This window comes from Aristolochia californica, unplaced genomic scaffold (assembly GCF_029961685.1).
Source record: "Aristolochia californica isolate CCGP_79_NKW_82.1479 unplaced genomic scaffold, dmAriCali1.0.hap1 SCAF_7, whole genome shotgun sequence".
Classification (NCBI taxonomy): domain Eukaryota; kingdom Viridiplantae; phylum Streptophyta; class Magnoliopsida; order Piperales; family Aristolochiaceae; genus Aristolochia; species Aristolochia californica.
The window spans coordinates 42,199,880-42,214,830 of record NW_027182268.1 but is presented as its reverse complement, the minus strand read 5'-3'; the positions used below and the strand labels follow the sequence as shown (position 1 = coordinate 42,214,830).

The 14,951-nt window shown below is 38.6% G+C and overlaps 1 protein-coding gene and 1 pseudogene across 1 annotated transcript; one reads left to right on the top strand and one right to left on the bottom strand.

The window, feature by feature from the left end:
• Positions 1-4,242: 4,242 nt before the first annotated feature.
• LOC137937627 (small ribosomal subunit protein RACK1) lies at positions 4,243-7,086 on the top strand. The gene is made up of 2 exons (XM_068782730.1): positions 4,243-5,165; positions 6,750-7,086. Exons 1-2 carry the CDS (start codon positions 4,323-4,325, stop codon positions 6,849-6,851), a joined length of 945 nt encoding a protein of 314 aa, XP_068638831.1. The 5' UTR covers positions 4,243-4,322; the 3' UTR covers positions 6,852-7,086.
• Positions 7,087-9,085: 1,999 nt separating this feature from the next.
• LOC137937518 (ABC transporter G family member 7-like) lies at positions 9,086-13,916 on the bottom strand (annotated as a pseudogene).
• Between the last annotated feature and the right edge of the window lie 1,035 nt (positions 13,917-14,951).

Here is a 14,951-nt window from a genome sequence, read left to right as displayed (position 1 = left end):
ATGAGTCATATTAGATTCAAAACACACTAAAGATATGAGATTACCTTTTTTTTCAAGCAAATACTTGAACTTAGGACATGTTTTCTTTATATGTACTTTTTTCTTGCGGAAGAAATATTTGACACCACCCTTATATTCTTTATTAAGAGGTATTTTTTCCTTCACTTTATTAAAAGGTTTCTTGCCCCGAGTTGTCAAATACTCACTTTTGATCCTCTCCCGATTTCGTCTCTCTTCCTCTTGTACACATGTGATCAAAAGTTCATTAATTGACCATTTCTTCTGATGTCTATTATAAGAAAATTTTGAAGGGTGTATATTCAGACAAAAGCGAGTTAAGAATGAAGTGGACCAAAAATGACTTTGACATCTCAATCACCTTCGATTTTAGTCTTGCGGCCATATCCCCCATTTGTATTATGTGCTCACGAACACCCTTGGTGCCAATAAATTTCATGGAACACATTTGAGTTATTAGGGTGTTTGCTAATGCCTTATCGGAAGTCTCAAATTATTCCCGAATAGCTTATAGATGTTCCTTTGTTTAGGCACATTCAAGAATGGATCCACAAATACCTTTCCCAATATGAGACTTAATAAACATCAAACTTAATCGATTAGATCGGTCCCAAAGTTCAAATGATGTTTTCTCAATTTGGGTATTAGATTCTGTGGGATTTTGAGGTTCATCTACTAGACGTGCCAAGTCAAGGTCCATGCACCCCAATAACAGGAGAATTTTCTCCTTCCACTGAATATAATTCTCCATTCAGAGGAATAATAGAGGAATCAAAGTTTGGGATAGACAAAGTTTGAAGAACTGCAAAATAGACAACACGCTTACTAGACATGTAATGAAGCGAATTTTTTTGAATATTTCCCATGTAAATAATTCAAATAAATAAATTAGAGTGTCATTATAATATTTCTTGTGAGCTTAGATTATAACACATTTGTGATTTATGTCTCTTTATGTTGGGACCCATAAAATTTGTTTGTAAAGAAATATTCTAAGTTTGTGGGCAACTAAAAAATAAAGTATTACTCTCTTATCCTGATTAATCACTTGAATATAACCTTTACGTTGTGGGGTTAAGTTATTATATTGTCATGATTAATCACAATTTTTTATGTCATTAACTTTATGTGACTAAACCTAATGTTACTAGACATTTTCATGATCAAGAATGTTGTGGCAATTATTCAATTATTCAAATGTAAACCAAAAATATGACATAAAAAATAATTGACTAAAATTAATGTCAATTATTAATTTTTTATATTTAGGTTAACTTAAAATATTCATAAAAATGAAATATACATAAAACCTAAATAAAAAATTTCATAATTGAAAATTTGATAAAATATGCACAGTAACTATATGTGCGTGCACAATCATGTAATTCATATGAATTAAAGGAGAAATTGCATAAAAAAACAGATATACTATTTTTTTTTAAATTTAACTTTATATTATGAGTATCCAACGATAACACATAAAGGCTAGTGGGCTTAATGATCATTGGCATCAAATCTGTATCAAACGCATGGGTTTGAATCCCCGCTCAGTGATCTGACTCATTCTGTCCAAGTTGCTAACTCTTTATTTAAATCAAACAACCATATGATTCAATTTTTTTCTACACGTAGGAGGTTGTCTTCAATCTCCAACCACGCGTAGAGGGGAGTTCGATGGTAGCCACCGTCGACCCCTTGCCAGACGTCAGCTTTCGTCAGAGGTTGGCTTGCATCTTCAGTGACGTTGGCGCACCCTGCGCCCGCAAGCGCTGCCCTTTCACCACAGAGGCTTGAGAAAGGGCATTTTTTAACAACTCGATGCCAGCCGACGCGCGACGCCCACACAAACCTCCAACGCATGATTCCCATGCATGAACCTTTGGCCGACGCGCATAAAGAACACCGTCAATGCTCTAGCGCTCAGATGGCTCGGTTGGGATTGCTGGAGAATGCATAAACCGGCGCTCCCGACCTGGCTTCACACTTCCGAGAGCCTTCCTAATATTGGTGTGTACAACGCCAGTGAGCTTTGTAGAGCCGACACGCGCAAACATCAAAGAACGTAAACGTCGTCCTATTTTCTTAATGGAAATGAAGTCATGATTAGAGAGGAAAACTTTGATACCAAATGTAAGACTTCATATGAACTTCTAAAATATCATAAAATTCATAAATTTAAATGGAACCATACCTCCCATCATGGCGATCAAATTTCGGCGATGATTGGAACGTCTCATCTATTTCAAAGGCTCGTCGATGGCAACATCCAGTCATCCTCTGCTAGACCAAACCCATTTCTTAAACTCCTTTCTATCAAAGGAAGAGAGGTTGTAATCCCACTTCTTCTCTGGTATAGTTACATTTGTATTTGATTTGGTTCCCATGATTCTTGAAGTAGGTTTTATTTTGTGGCCCTAGAACGTAGCAGGTGGACAATTGGGGTTGGGATTTCCTAGCTAGCCACAAATGGTAGTTAGAATGAGCCAGTTTGCTGATCGGAATCCTTGCAAAAACTAATTTTTACGTGTTTATACGTAGGTGGGAAGGATGATCGGCAACACTAATGGTCTCGATTTGCTTGATCCGACGCTCCTTCAAATTTTTCGTCTCTTTTCAATGAATGGATTGATGAGTCAGTTCTTAGTTCTGGGTTTTGAGATGGAACTACAGAATTTGCTTTGACAACATCCCCCTCATGAAGCCATGCTCGCCTACGCAAGCATACTCTCCACATATTTGGTGGTGTTTTTGTGCACTGAGCTCATTGGAAAAGGCATTGATCCTATCGACTATACGATGTATCTCCTCTCCCTCGCATTCTACCTCGCCAACACCTCCTCCATTGTCCTCACTGGCCTCATTACTGACCTCAAGATCGGTAAACCTGAAATTCAAAATGATCGTCATGGTCGTGTTTGTATCAACGAGCATAACACCGAACAACTTCTAAGATAAAGGAATAAAGTAACCTTAAGCCTCAATGTCCCCCGCACTTTGATTGTCTATTGACGATTGCGCTTGAGCTTTGGTTCGTCCGCTATGTGATCAATCCCTGTATCGAGTGGTTCAACAAGAGGATTCCATAGGGGAAGCCCATAAATGGGAAACTCCTATTCCTCTTCTTCTTATCGCTTATCATACTAAGCAGCATTGCCACCACCTTGGCTGCAGCCATAAGTTGCACTCGTTCTTGATTGGGGTGGCATTACTCAAAGATGGGAAGTTGTCGAAGTAACTGATAAAAAAACATCAACATCTACTTCAGCAAATTCTTCTTCCCTTTCTACTATGCATTTATAAGGGGTCAACTGGAGTTTTCCTAATTGGAAGGGGATGAAGTCGTTATGGGATCTCACCTTTCATCTTTTATATAAATTTTTGGTTTTTGTATGATTTTTTATATATATTATAATGATTTTTGCTTAGTGATTAGGACAGAACAATATGGTCCAACATATGATTAGTCTGGAGTTTAAATCAGAATCGATGTTTATAGGGAGGAAATTTTTTGAGAATGAAAGGGTTCACCCTCTTGACCTAGGATGCGGGCCGGGTTTTGGATGAGATCATATGGATCGTAAATGAAATTAACCACAATATATATGATTTGGGCTGGGCTTCCTATTATGGATAAAGGGCTCAAAAGTCCAAACCCATTAACATTTGGGCATTAGAATTGACAACTCAACTTCCTGCCTAAAAGAAAACTTAAAACATTTTCATTGAATATAAAAGAACAAAACTTTAAACTTTTCTCTATTTTGTAAAATCATACTTAGTTTTTTTGAATTAGACAAAAATAAAAATATTTAAGAAAATAAATTGTTTCAAGTTGATCTCCTGCGTCTCCTATGCTGGAGGTTGCAATTTGTTAAAATAAAATAAGTAATATTTCTAAAAATGGTAAAGTCTGATTCGACGCTGTAAATAGTTAATTGCAACGAGTCATGACCTGAATTCAGGACGATACTCACCCTAGTGATCAAATCGGATCGAGTCGCTCGTGTCGCACAAGTCAGGCGAAATGATGTTCTTCTCGGTTTTGGGTCAATCGTCACGGCTCGGGTTCCGGTTCAATATGCACCACACCGATTTCACTTCCATCATTTTCTCCTTTTCACCCACATTCAAACTTGACAAACCCTATTCTACCCCCTAAACCTTTTTGATCCAGTCCATATATAAATCTCGAATGCCCTAATTTCTTCATTTCGCCTCCCTCACTTCCGCAAGCAGAAGCTCAAGAAATCTGAGAGAGGGAGAGAGAGGGAGAGAGAGAGAGAGCCGCACCAGTGTCGTCCGCCATGGCTGAAACTTTAGTGCTTCGTGGCACCATGAAAGGCCACTCCGACATGGTCACCGCCATTGCGACTCCGATCGATAACTCTGACCTGATCGTGTCCTCCTCGCGCGACAAATCCGTTCTCCTCTGGCACCTGACCAAGGAGGAGTCTACTTTCGGCGTCCCCCGCCGCCGCCTCACCGGCCACTCCCATTTTGTGCAGGATGTAGTTCTCTCGTCGGACGGCCAATTTGCGCTGTCTGGTTCCTGGGACGGGGAGCTCCGACTGTGGGACCTCAATACCGGCGCCACCACCCGCCGGTTCGTTGGACACACTAAGGATGTTTTGTCTGTTGCATTTTCAATCGACAACCGTCAGATTGTCTCTGCCTCGCGAGACAAGACGATTAAGCTCTGGAACACGCTTGGCGAGTGCAAGTACACGATTCAGGATGGTGACGGCCATACCAATTGGGTAAGCTGTGTTAAGTTCAGCCCCAGCGCGGTCAATCCGACCATTGTCTCCGGCTCCTGGGATCGCACTGTCAAGGTGTGGAACCTTACTAATTGTAAGATCAAGTCTACTCTTGCTGGACACGGGGGATATGTCAACACGGTGGCTGTATCACCGGATGGCTCCCTCTGTGCCAGTGGAGGGAAAGATGGAGTGACTTTATTGTGGGACCTCGCCGAGGGTAGGAGATTGTATTCGCTCGATGCCGGTGCTATAATCCACGCTCTCTGCTTCAGCCCAAATAGGTACTGGCTTTGCGCGGCTACTCAGGAAAGTGTTAAGATTTGGGATCTGGAAAGTAAGAGTATCGTTCAGGATCTCAAGCCTGAAGTAGTCCAGGGGCAAAATCAGGTACTTCATGTGTTCTCTGTTACTTCTTTGTTTCCTATATGATTCCAGGGAACTAGTCTTGTTTGATCGGGACTTCTATACTACTAAAAAATTGCTTATTTGCGACGCAGTGACGATTCTATGTTCCACATGTATTAGACTTTTTCTTGTCATGGTCCTTCTATTCTGTTCATGGAAATTATTTGTCGTTGACGAATCGTGATGAGGATAGTGCACTCGTTGTGTTATGTCTTCATTAATGTTCTTTTTTCACTTGAGAGCGACTATCTTCATCATGGCTACATAACGAACGTTGGTATAATAGAAGATGCAAGGAAGTCCACAAGTAAGAAATAAAATGTATCCTTTAACTGAAATTTAGACTAAGAGTAGCTTTATGTAGGCTCCAGTGTTGGTCTACTTTCCGATGTTGAGGTTGAAATTGGCATTTGGACAAAGAAACTCAATCCATTTGTTGGCCAATTTGAATTTTAATATTTGGTCTGATTTCAACTGAGTAGGACCTCTGAATCTAGATGACCCAAATGCCAGGCCTACTGAAAATGCCTGAATTATATGTTTTTGTATGGCTCCTGAACAGCATTTTCTATTCCTCTTTCAAAAATATATAACTTATTTCACACTTATGTATAATATATAATGACTTAGTTGAAATTTGGTTAAAGTTGATGTTAAATTTACAATTCCTGTTTGAATATGGTCTCTTATCTTTTTTATCACTTAACTAACTATCTTGCATTTACCTTTACAATAAATCTACTTAAATATTATTCAAATTATGAAATAATGTGTACTTAAACATATTTTACATAGTCTTTGCTTCTTCACATTTTCAAGTTCTTGTTTGAGAGCCATGTTGATACTTAATCGACTCAGATTATTTCCTATGTGTTTAGAGCACTACAATTTATTTTTTGAGATTGTTTCTTGTTATTTACATTAACGTTAGGATGAGTGCAATTGCAATTCTTGTGATGTTCTGAATTGTAACATAAGATGTAAAAGGTACTTCATTGTTATTTAACTGTAAGGAATATTTTATTTGGCTTGTTTTATTACATTGGCTTTATATTTTATGATCTTCACATTGCTTGGGGAAAGCTTGTAAAGATGACCTATATATGTTTAACCATGTCTGTGAATTTGCATGGTGATAAAAAAATTTGTTGAGAAAGATATCTTTCAGGTTTCGCAAGTTTTTGTTTTATTCCTATTTTCATTGATTTTGATACATTGAACTGTTTCAAAGCTGATTGCATCTCTCTCAATTGTCCTTCTTGATATGCTTTCCTGCTGGAGGGTACTTCATTAAGGGAACCCTCTTTATTCCTTGTAAGTTCTTTTCAGGAGAAATTTGATTATGCTATTGGTGTGGTCGATAAGGATGGTTTATATTATTTTAACCCAATGAATGTGTTGAAACGTACTATTTAATGTCATCTATATCTTGGATGACCTGATCTCAACGAAGACATCAATTGCAGTCTCGTTTTTCCAGGATTTTACTGTTTTTGTTTTATCGAATAGCGTTTATGAATGAAACGTATTTGGTGTTCTAACTATCTTCTTAAATTGCTGTTGTAGATGCTTTACTGCACAAGTTTGAGCTGGAGCGCTGATGGTAGCACTTTGTTTACTGGATATACTGATGGTGCTATTAGAGTTTGGTCTATTGGCCGTTATTAGAACACAGTCAAGTTGAACAACTTTTTCTTTCTTTACAAATATGGGTTGCAAATTTATCTGGAGAAACAAGTGGGGTTCTTCTGGGCCCAATTTCTGAAGAACTTTTAGTTTCCGCCAACCAACATTTTTGGAGTTTCAGTTTTGTTACCAGTGAAATCATCTTTTGAAATGATTCTGTTAATAATGTAGGGTTGTTTTTTCTTCTGATGGATAATGAATGGTTGAATCTTGGTAATTTTTTGTTGGGCCTCTCCAGTCGATATGATCGACATGCACCCATTACATTTTTAAACTGGCCAGGGTCCCCGTCCTGGGATGAAGCGATTCATACCAACTGGAATAGAGATTGCGTTATCATAGAGAGCGTTATTGTCCTAGAACACTCAGCAACGCTGCTTGTCCTGCAGGGACGTCAGAGTGGAACATGAAAGTAGAAGAGAGCGATCTGAAACGTGAAGGAGGTATCGAGTCCCAAAAAAAAAAAAAAAAGGGAGTAAAACAATAGGCCGCTAGCAGATGGGACCGTCTACAGAACCCTCTAAACGCTGTCGCCCATTTTGGTTCGGATCGAAGGCATGGCTGTCTTTCTATCTCGTCATCTGGAAGAAGTAAAACAACAATCCGGTTTCGATTGAACGTACCTTGGAAATTTGTCTGTTCCTTCCCCGCCTGATTATCTAACAAGAGGCTGTAAAAGGAGTTTGAAACGTCGTTACCACGATACATGGCCATTGTTATCGCTGCAACCTCGGCTAGATAGAGGTGCTTGAAGCCTGATACTGATGGTTTTGGACACGGTAATTCAGTTGTTCTTTTGTACTTTTTCTAGTAGCACAGTAATTTGGGTCATTTTTAACCTAGGTAATACAATTACTGACAACAAATAAAACTAATTTTTGTGCAAATTGTGCAATATAGTTACCAAAAGAATATTAAATTGTCACTAAAAGATAAACAATTAATAAATGAAAGAAAGGCTGTTTGTGTCATTCATTTCACAAAAGAGCCTTAAAACCTCGGAGGCCTCCCCTCAGCAAATTTGCCTAAACGTCTCACATATAGCCGTTTATGGATGAAGGTAGCAAGTTGATGAGGAAACATTGGGACCAAACAGCCAGTCCCCAATCATTCATCTAATGAAACATCCTTGAGCTCCACATACCATTCTGGAGTTCAACAATCTTCTTCAGCTAACGGGTACAAGGTGCAATTTCGTACGTATTAGGGTAGGCTCACTATGTCTATCATACAGGCCAAACTGGCCACTGGTGCATATTTTACTCTCGGGCAAGAAGTCATCCTTCATTTTATAAAACTAGCCAAGGGGCTGGAGTTGTGGTGTTGAAGGCTTAATTTGCACGTATTTAGGCTTGTTTTTTCTTGAGCAAAAGGTCTGTAGTCCCGTACCAAAACAGCAGTATCCTACCCTGTGCTAGCAGTCTCTCTAATGCGACTTCCTCCAAAGGATAACCTGTCAAGGACCTGGACCATAGAGCATAAACTGTCATCTAAAGTGAATCTACATCCTTGTAAAATTCTCTTGTCTGCTAAACAAGTAGACTTCAATCGGTACCGCATCCTTTTGTCAAGTGCATTCAAAAAACATCAACACCCCCCAAAATTTAGTTGATCCAGGGGAAAGATAAAATATAATGCACTAAATTAAGATTTAGCAACCTGGTCAGCAGTCACTAAGTAAACAACGAGCAGGCTCACAACAATGAACTGGCCTAAATATATACTTAATGATCTCAGAGTTCCCTTTATACTGATTGGGAAGAGTCATTTTTAGTAAACTTCTTCACCCAACTGGAGGAAGTGTTCATTTACTTGAATCTTAACCAGAAAAACCTTAGCTATTTCCCTCATTGACGTCAATTCCCACAATGGTCGATTTTTTCTTTGATTTCAATGACCTAAACATGGATGAGTAGTCAACAAATTTGTCATCGAGAATGAAACTTTGCAAATAAGGGGCTGACATGGCCTCCTTTTTCCTTCACCCTCTTGAGTTCATGACTTATTTTCCAGTTTCTTTTGGAATTAAAGTGCTATGGATAGCCTTTCTTTCCTTCATATGCAATCGCTTTGCAAGAGTGCAAAGGACTCATATATAAGGTCATTATGTTGGATAAAATTTCAATAAGTGCCAAAATAGAAAGAAACAGAAGAACCTACATTAGCACTTGGTGAGAAATGGAAGATTTACGGAAGTCCATTTCTATACTGGAACTTCATTCCACTTGTTCACCAGTTTCAATGTCAATTGCTGCTTTTCAAATTCTAGACCACTGAATTCGTTGATGCAAAGCCCTTGAAAGGCCCTGAAAATTGGACAAAAAATTATGAATGGCACTGTTTCTACTAAAATAGTAAAGTAATTTTTTTTAATGTTAAAATAGTAAACTATTTGAACACAAAAAATGTTCTTTTTCCTTTTCCATGTCAAGTGGCAAAAAAGAAGAAGATAAAGCCATTATTACCATCTTATAAGAGATACTCGAGGGATCCAATGGAAAATAACAGGTGTGTTTTCAGCATTTACATAATAGCCTCCAAAAACAAGGAAAACCGTCGTGAGGGAAGGTCCCAATGCCATTGCTGCTTCCGTAGTCGGAGCTGTCAGACCCATTGCAGATACAGTAAATGATTCCACTGTTGCAATGCCACAGAACTTCCCAAATCTAGGAGTCACAAATTCCAATATTAAGTCATAACAGGTGACTATGATCCAATTGTTTCTTCAGTGAGTTTTCAATCAATCATTCTTGTTTTTGTGTTATTAACAAATATGTAAGACGTGATTAAAAACATTTCAGTATGAAAATTAAAGCTCTTATCAATATGTAAAAGGTTTAATCTAGAGCCCGTGAAAGAACTGATCAAAGAACCAGAGTACTCACCTTGATAGAGTTGGATGCAGCCGAGCCATCGGTTATAAAATTGCACCAACGAGTAAAGGAAATGCAGCTCCAACTGGAGTCTCTGCAGTAATTTAGAAGACAGGTATGGCCCTAAAGCGTATGACCCCTTCGCCCACTCTCTACTAACTATTTGATGTTCCTTTGGAAATACACTTACTGTCTTTGTCAGTGCACCCACCCATTGCAGTGTTTATGGCTGCAACATTCAGAGAAGGGTTCAAAGCAACAAACACTCGCTTACTGATAAATTGATGAATAAAGCTATAATATTACATGCCTGAAGCAGTCCTGTCCGATCTTGGATGGACGTTTGTAATCTTCCCATTTGCCAAAAACTGATCCAAATATAAGCGCTGATGTAATTGACATTCAAGCTCGAACTTTGTTAGTTGGGCCATCACAGAAGGCCGTAGCAGGAAAATATTGGGTAACTCAGCTAATCAGCACAGTAGCTAAAAGAATTGACATTGACAGAAAGTCATAGAATGCAAGTATCCTAATACCTTCATTCCAGTGCTTTACTAGAGATGCTGTTTTACAACAAATTCCATACAACTTGCTCTATGACACAACCACTTGCAAATACTTAACCCATCTGGCTTAATTTAGGGGACTAATTTGGAGGATATAATTTGGCATGCAGGAGTTGATTTTTCGTTGCAAAACTGAAATGTATTGAAGTCTCTAGCAAGCAGCTATGGTTCGTTTCACATTCAAATGAACTGCATAAGCTCTTTCCAAAATCTGGCATGATCATGGTACCTGCTAGGGCCATAGACACCTGCAAGGCACCAGATGACATTGGAATCACGATTCTTGAGTTTTAAGCCAATCGAGAACTCCTTTTTCTTTTGTGGCTAGGACATTAATATAATTTGCATCCCAACCTACAAAAATTCCTCCAGCATGCCCGCTACCGTTTACAGTGCACCACTCCATAAGAGTTATTGTACTAGATATCTCAAAAAAGTCCACCCGCATAGCTTGAGATTTGGTGTCCTGAAGGAACTTTGTCTTTCATGAGGGTGCTTCGAGTGGCAGCGCATTTCCTCTGGCTTCCAACTCCTTTCATATTCCATGAAAACATGATCATTGCTCATTGTTAGCATATCTTCTAACTTCCTCAATTGCTTCCATCACTGGCAGTTGACCTTTGTATGTGACTCCCATTATTCGAGTGAGCTCCATTATTCATCCCAGGTTTGGGCATCATATTTATGTTTCTCTACCCAAAGGTTGCAAGAACTTTCTCTGCCTTTGCTTTCATGCTTGATCCTTCCTCTTGTTAAAATTTGGGCATGCTACTTTCTGGTATAATATTGCGCCAGTTAGATGTCTTCCTATGCTTGCCCACTGTCTTTTCCCAATTCCTGTTTATTGAACTTCTTTTGCAGCTTGGCCAAGGGTTCTTCTTGAGTCGGCCTAGCAGCAAAGAGGGGGAAGGAGGACAGGGGTGTCTGATTGTGATGAAAATGAGGTCTTGTGGATAGTATTTGAAGAGGATTCAGAAGAGATGTGATCCAGGAAGTTGTGGAGGTTTGATATATTCATGGCAGGGGGTGGGATAGCTTCTGGGTCAGCATGTAGTAGCTGTGGTGAAAGGATAGCAAGACAATGTCATCAAATTTTGCATATATTGAACCTCTAGGCTGGTGTATTGAAGCTAATCACAGTATGACCGTCCTGAGCAAGTTGCTGAAGTGTCCCCATTACCTTCTCTGCCTGGAATGCATCCAGCCCTACAAGCATCAAGAATACTTTAAACAATTAATCATACAATTTACAGAAATAACACTAGTAAAGAATTTTTTTTAAGAGTTTCCACAAAATGGTTTGACATTAGACCATGCAATAAAATTCCAAAATTTAGACTGCACAGAATATAGCTATCAAGTATCAGCCACCACGTACTTGTCCACACTAATATAACAGCAAATGCTAAAACATATTTTCCTCATTCAAAATATGTCAGATGAACTGAAGCATCACTATTTGAGGCAAGTTCAAGAACCAAGCCTGATTAGAATCGAACTCATCAACAACCTTAGTAATGGAAGTAACGATTGCATACCCTGATCAAATAAGGAAACTTCAACAAGCAACCCGACTGAAATCAAACCGATCAACTACCTTAGTAATGGATCAATTACGTTTGCATATCCTGATCAGCTAACAAGGACAGAAGCAGAAGTAATTTACCAGTTGTCGGTTCATTAACAAATAAGAAGATGGGCTGGTAATTAGTTCACAGGCAAGTGACAGGTGTTTCTTTTCTCCCCCCAACAGAAGGAGATAAGAGAAGAAAATCATCCAAATAAGATTAGAATAAGGCTCTCACCAATATATTATCCAGGTAAATACAAGAATCTTCACCATTATATTATTCAAGTTAATGATAATTACAAGAACAAAAATTACATTCAGTATTCCAACCAAAGAGTCTTCTATTAAAGAGATGTGGTGGAAATTAGATCAATGCTCTGTTCCACAACAGCCAATGCTTCTTTAAAACATTGCAGGTTTCATTTTAAAAGAAGTTTATTTAACTCCTCCTGGCGGTACCAACAATCTATATATCAAGTATCAGATTTACTAACTGCTAAAAGTGGAAAGTACTAATCTGTACGCATATATCCAATTTTAAGTAGCAAAAGAATTTCAGAATTATGATACAGGAGCAAAGCCATACTTAACAGGCCTAGTCGAAACATGAGATTGTTCACATACTCATCTCTAGCTTCAGGTGAAAGGTCAGGGAGTTGGAGCACAGCATCAAGGGAGAGAGTCTCCCTCACCATCAGCTGTGAAAAGAAAAGATCCTCTTGCCTCACGTAGGCAATCCTACAAAAACAGTACAGGGCAATATTTTATACAATCAAGTGGCATACTTGTAAGATTTGTTTGACTTTGGTTGTCCGTTTACATAAAGATGGCCCTTAGTTGCAAGTGGGGCGAAGCAGCAAGCAGCCCTGCAAGGACATGAGCAGAGTGGTCTTCCCTGAACCAGATGGACCCATGATTGCCAATAGTCCCTTAGTCGCAAGTGGGGCGAAGCAGCAAGCAGCCCTGCAAGGACATGAGCAGAGTGGTCTTCCCTGAACCAGATGAGCCCATGATTGCCAGTAGTCTCCCGGTTTTGGCCTCTCCATTGACATCATTGAGCAGAAATCGTATCTAAAAAATCAAGAATAAAAAACGAAAACAGGGAAAGAGAGAGGAGTAAATGGTTGCATTAAACCAACTTTTGTATTTGGTTACCTGAAACTGTTATGTTGAGAACGAGATAAGAGCAACCAACTTCATTTCAACCATCTCAATTGTTTCACATGTCCAATTTATATCGAACGTATTCACTAGGCCAGAAAAGAATCATATGCCGCAATCGTAATGAAATATTTGAGATAAATGTAAGTAAATTGATGAATAAATGTACGAATATAAGGTTAAGAACGACATAATAGAACCAAAGGGAAGCGATATTTTCATAATCTACTGAGAGTTCCAGGGAGTTAAACATAAGCATGCCCTAAATGCTGAATTTTATAAACAGCAAACAGCACTGTGTGTGCATATCAATCAAAATGCATAACAACCACTACACCACTTCCAAAATTTTCTACAGGGAAGCAGAAGAAAAGAGGTAAGAAATGAAAAACACAAACACAAATTCTTACTGTTTTTCCAGATTTGTCGTTGAGTGAGCAAGTGATGTTGGAATGGAGACTGGCAGAACTTTTCCGTAGACTGGAACTTCTTCTCCATCGCTTGTCGCAGTGTCTTCCTCGATTTTGTCGCCCGGTTCATTTCCCGGCAGCCGTTTAGGACTCGGACCGGAAATAATGCGAACGAAGAGGACTGCAGCAATGGCAGCCAATCGTCCCACGCCATTCCCGCCAAAAAAACACCATCTCCTTCAACCGAAACGAGAAAAAGGCCGGTGAAGCGAGAGAACTATGAACTTAACACTCGACTGTCAGGTTACTGAATTTCTTCATAATAATTGGAGAAATAATATGGAACGAGAAAGAGAGAATTTGTTTCTCAGCGCACTGGATTACAGTTTCTCTAACGTGAGGTTTGGACCAAAGGATCGCTTACCGGATTCGGATATTCGACGACAGTTTGATGGTAAGAAACGACTGAACCAAGATAAAGTCAGAAGTCACAGGTGTCCTTGAGATGCAGAGGCTCATCGTCGCCAATTACAGGGATGACACTCTCAGTCGCAATTTTTGGCGGTTCAAAGCTTTTAAACGGGACGCCTAGAGCGGGATCCGGATTACCGGAATACCGAGTCTGTGATGCGGGTACGGGTACGGGTAAGCCTCCGCAATTCAGCATGCTTCCCAATTTCCATGGTTGCCTGATTAATTATCGGATCCGTGGATTTTTTATTTATTTTTACTCGGAGACTTGAACCCAAAATCTACATTACGTTGTGACGATTGGGTCAAAAGCCCAAGTTAGACCTAACAAATTTTTCATTTTCGATTTTGAAAAGAAAAATATATGTAATTTCGTATACTTATGCCACTCACATTATATCTTAAAATGTTTAACTGATTATATTCTCATGTATTTTCAAATCTTTAAAAATATGTCACATTTTATTTACCACTCTTTTTCCTTTACATTCTCCTTTTCCTTTCTAAATAAATATAGAAGAAATATGTATAATGTCTATATAAACATTTTCAATCAGTATATTAGGATTTTGGCTTTATCTAAATAATGATAAATAGAGATAATATTTCAGAATAGCCAAAAGTTAGTACGTATACCTGAATTTAGTTCAAATGTTGGTCATCAAATGAGTAAATAAATAATCTTGAATACACTCTATACTTTGGAAGACAATAGGAATATTAATCTAAAGCCAAAACAGGCATAAACCTGTTGTTATGGAGCTCAAGTATCCTCTGTAATTACCGAGAGGATCTAAATTTAAATTTAAATTTAATAGATAAAAATAAAATGAAAAGGCTGATCATTTAATCGAGTCCATTGTTAAGTAAATAAATAGAGTGGAGTAGTATTGCTTAGCCTAACGCCTCTTCCCTCCCAACTCCATTTATTTTGAGTTTTTAAAATTTTTTACATTTTATTTCATTTATGACATTATATTTTGCTCAACACGGGTCCAAAGACTGATTGGTCACTGTAATCGAGTTAAGAT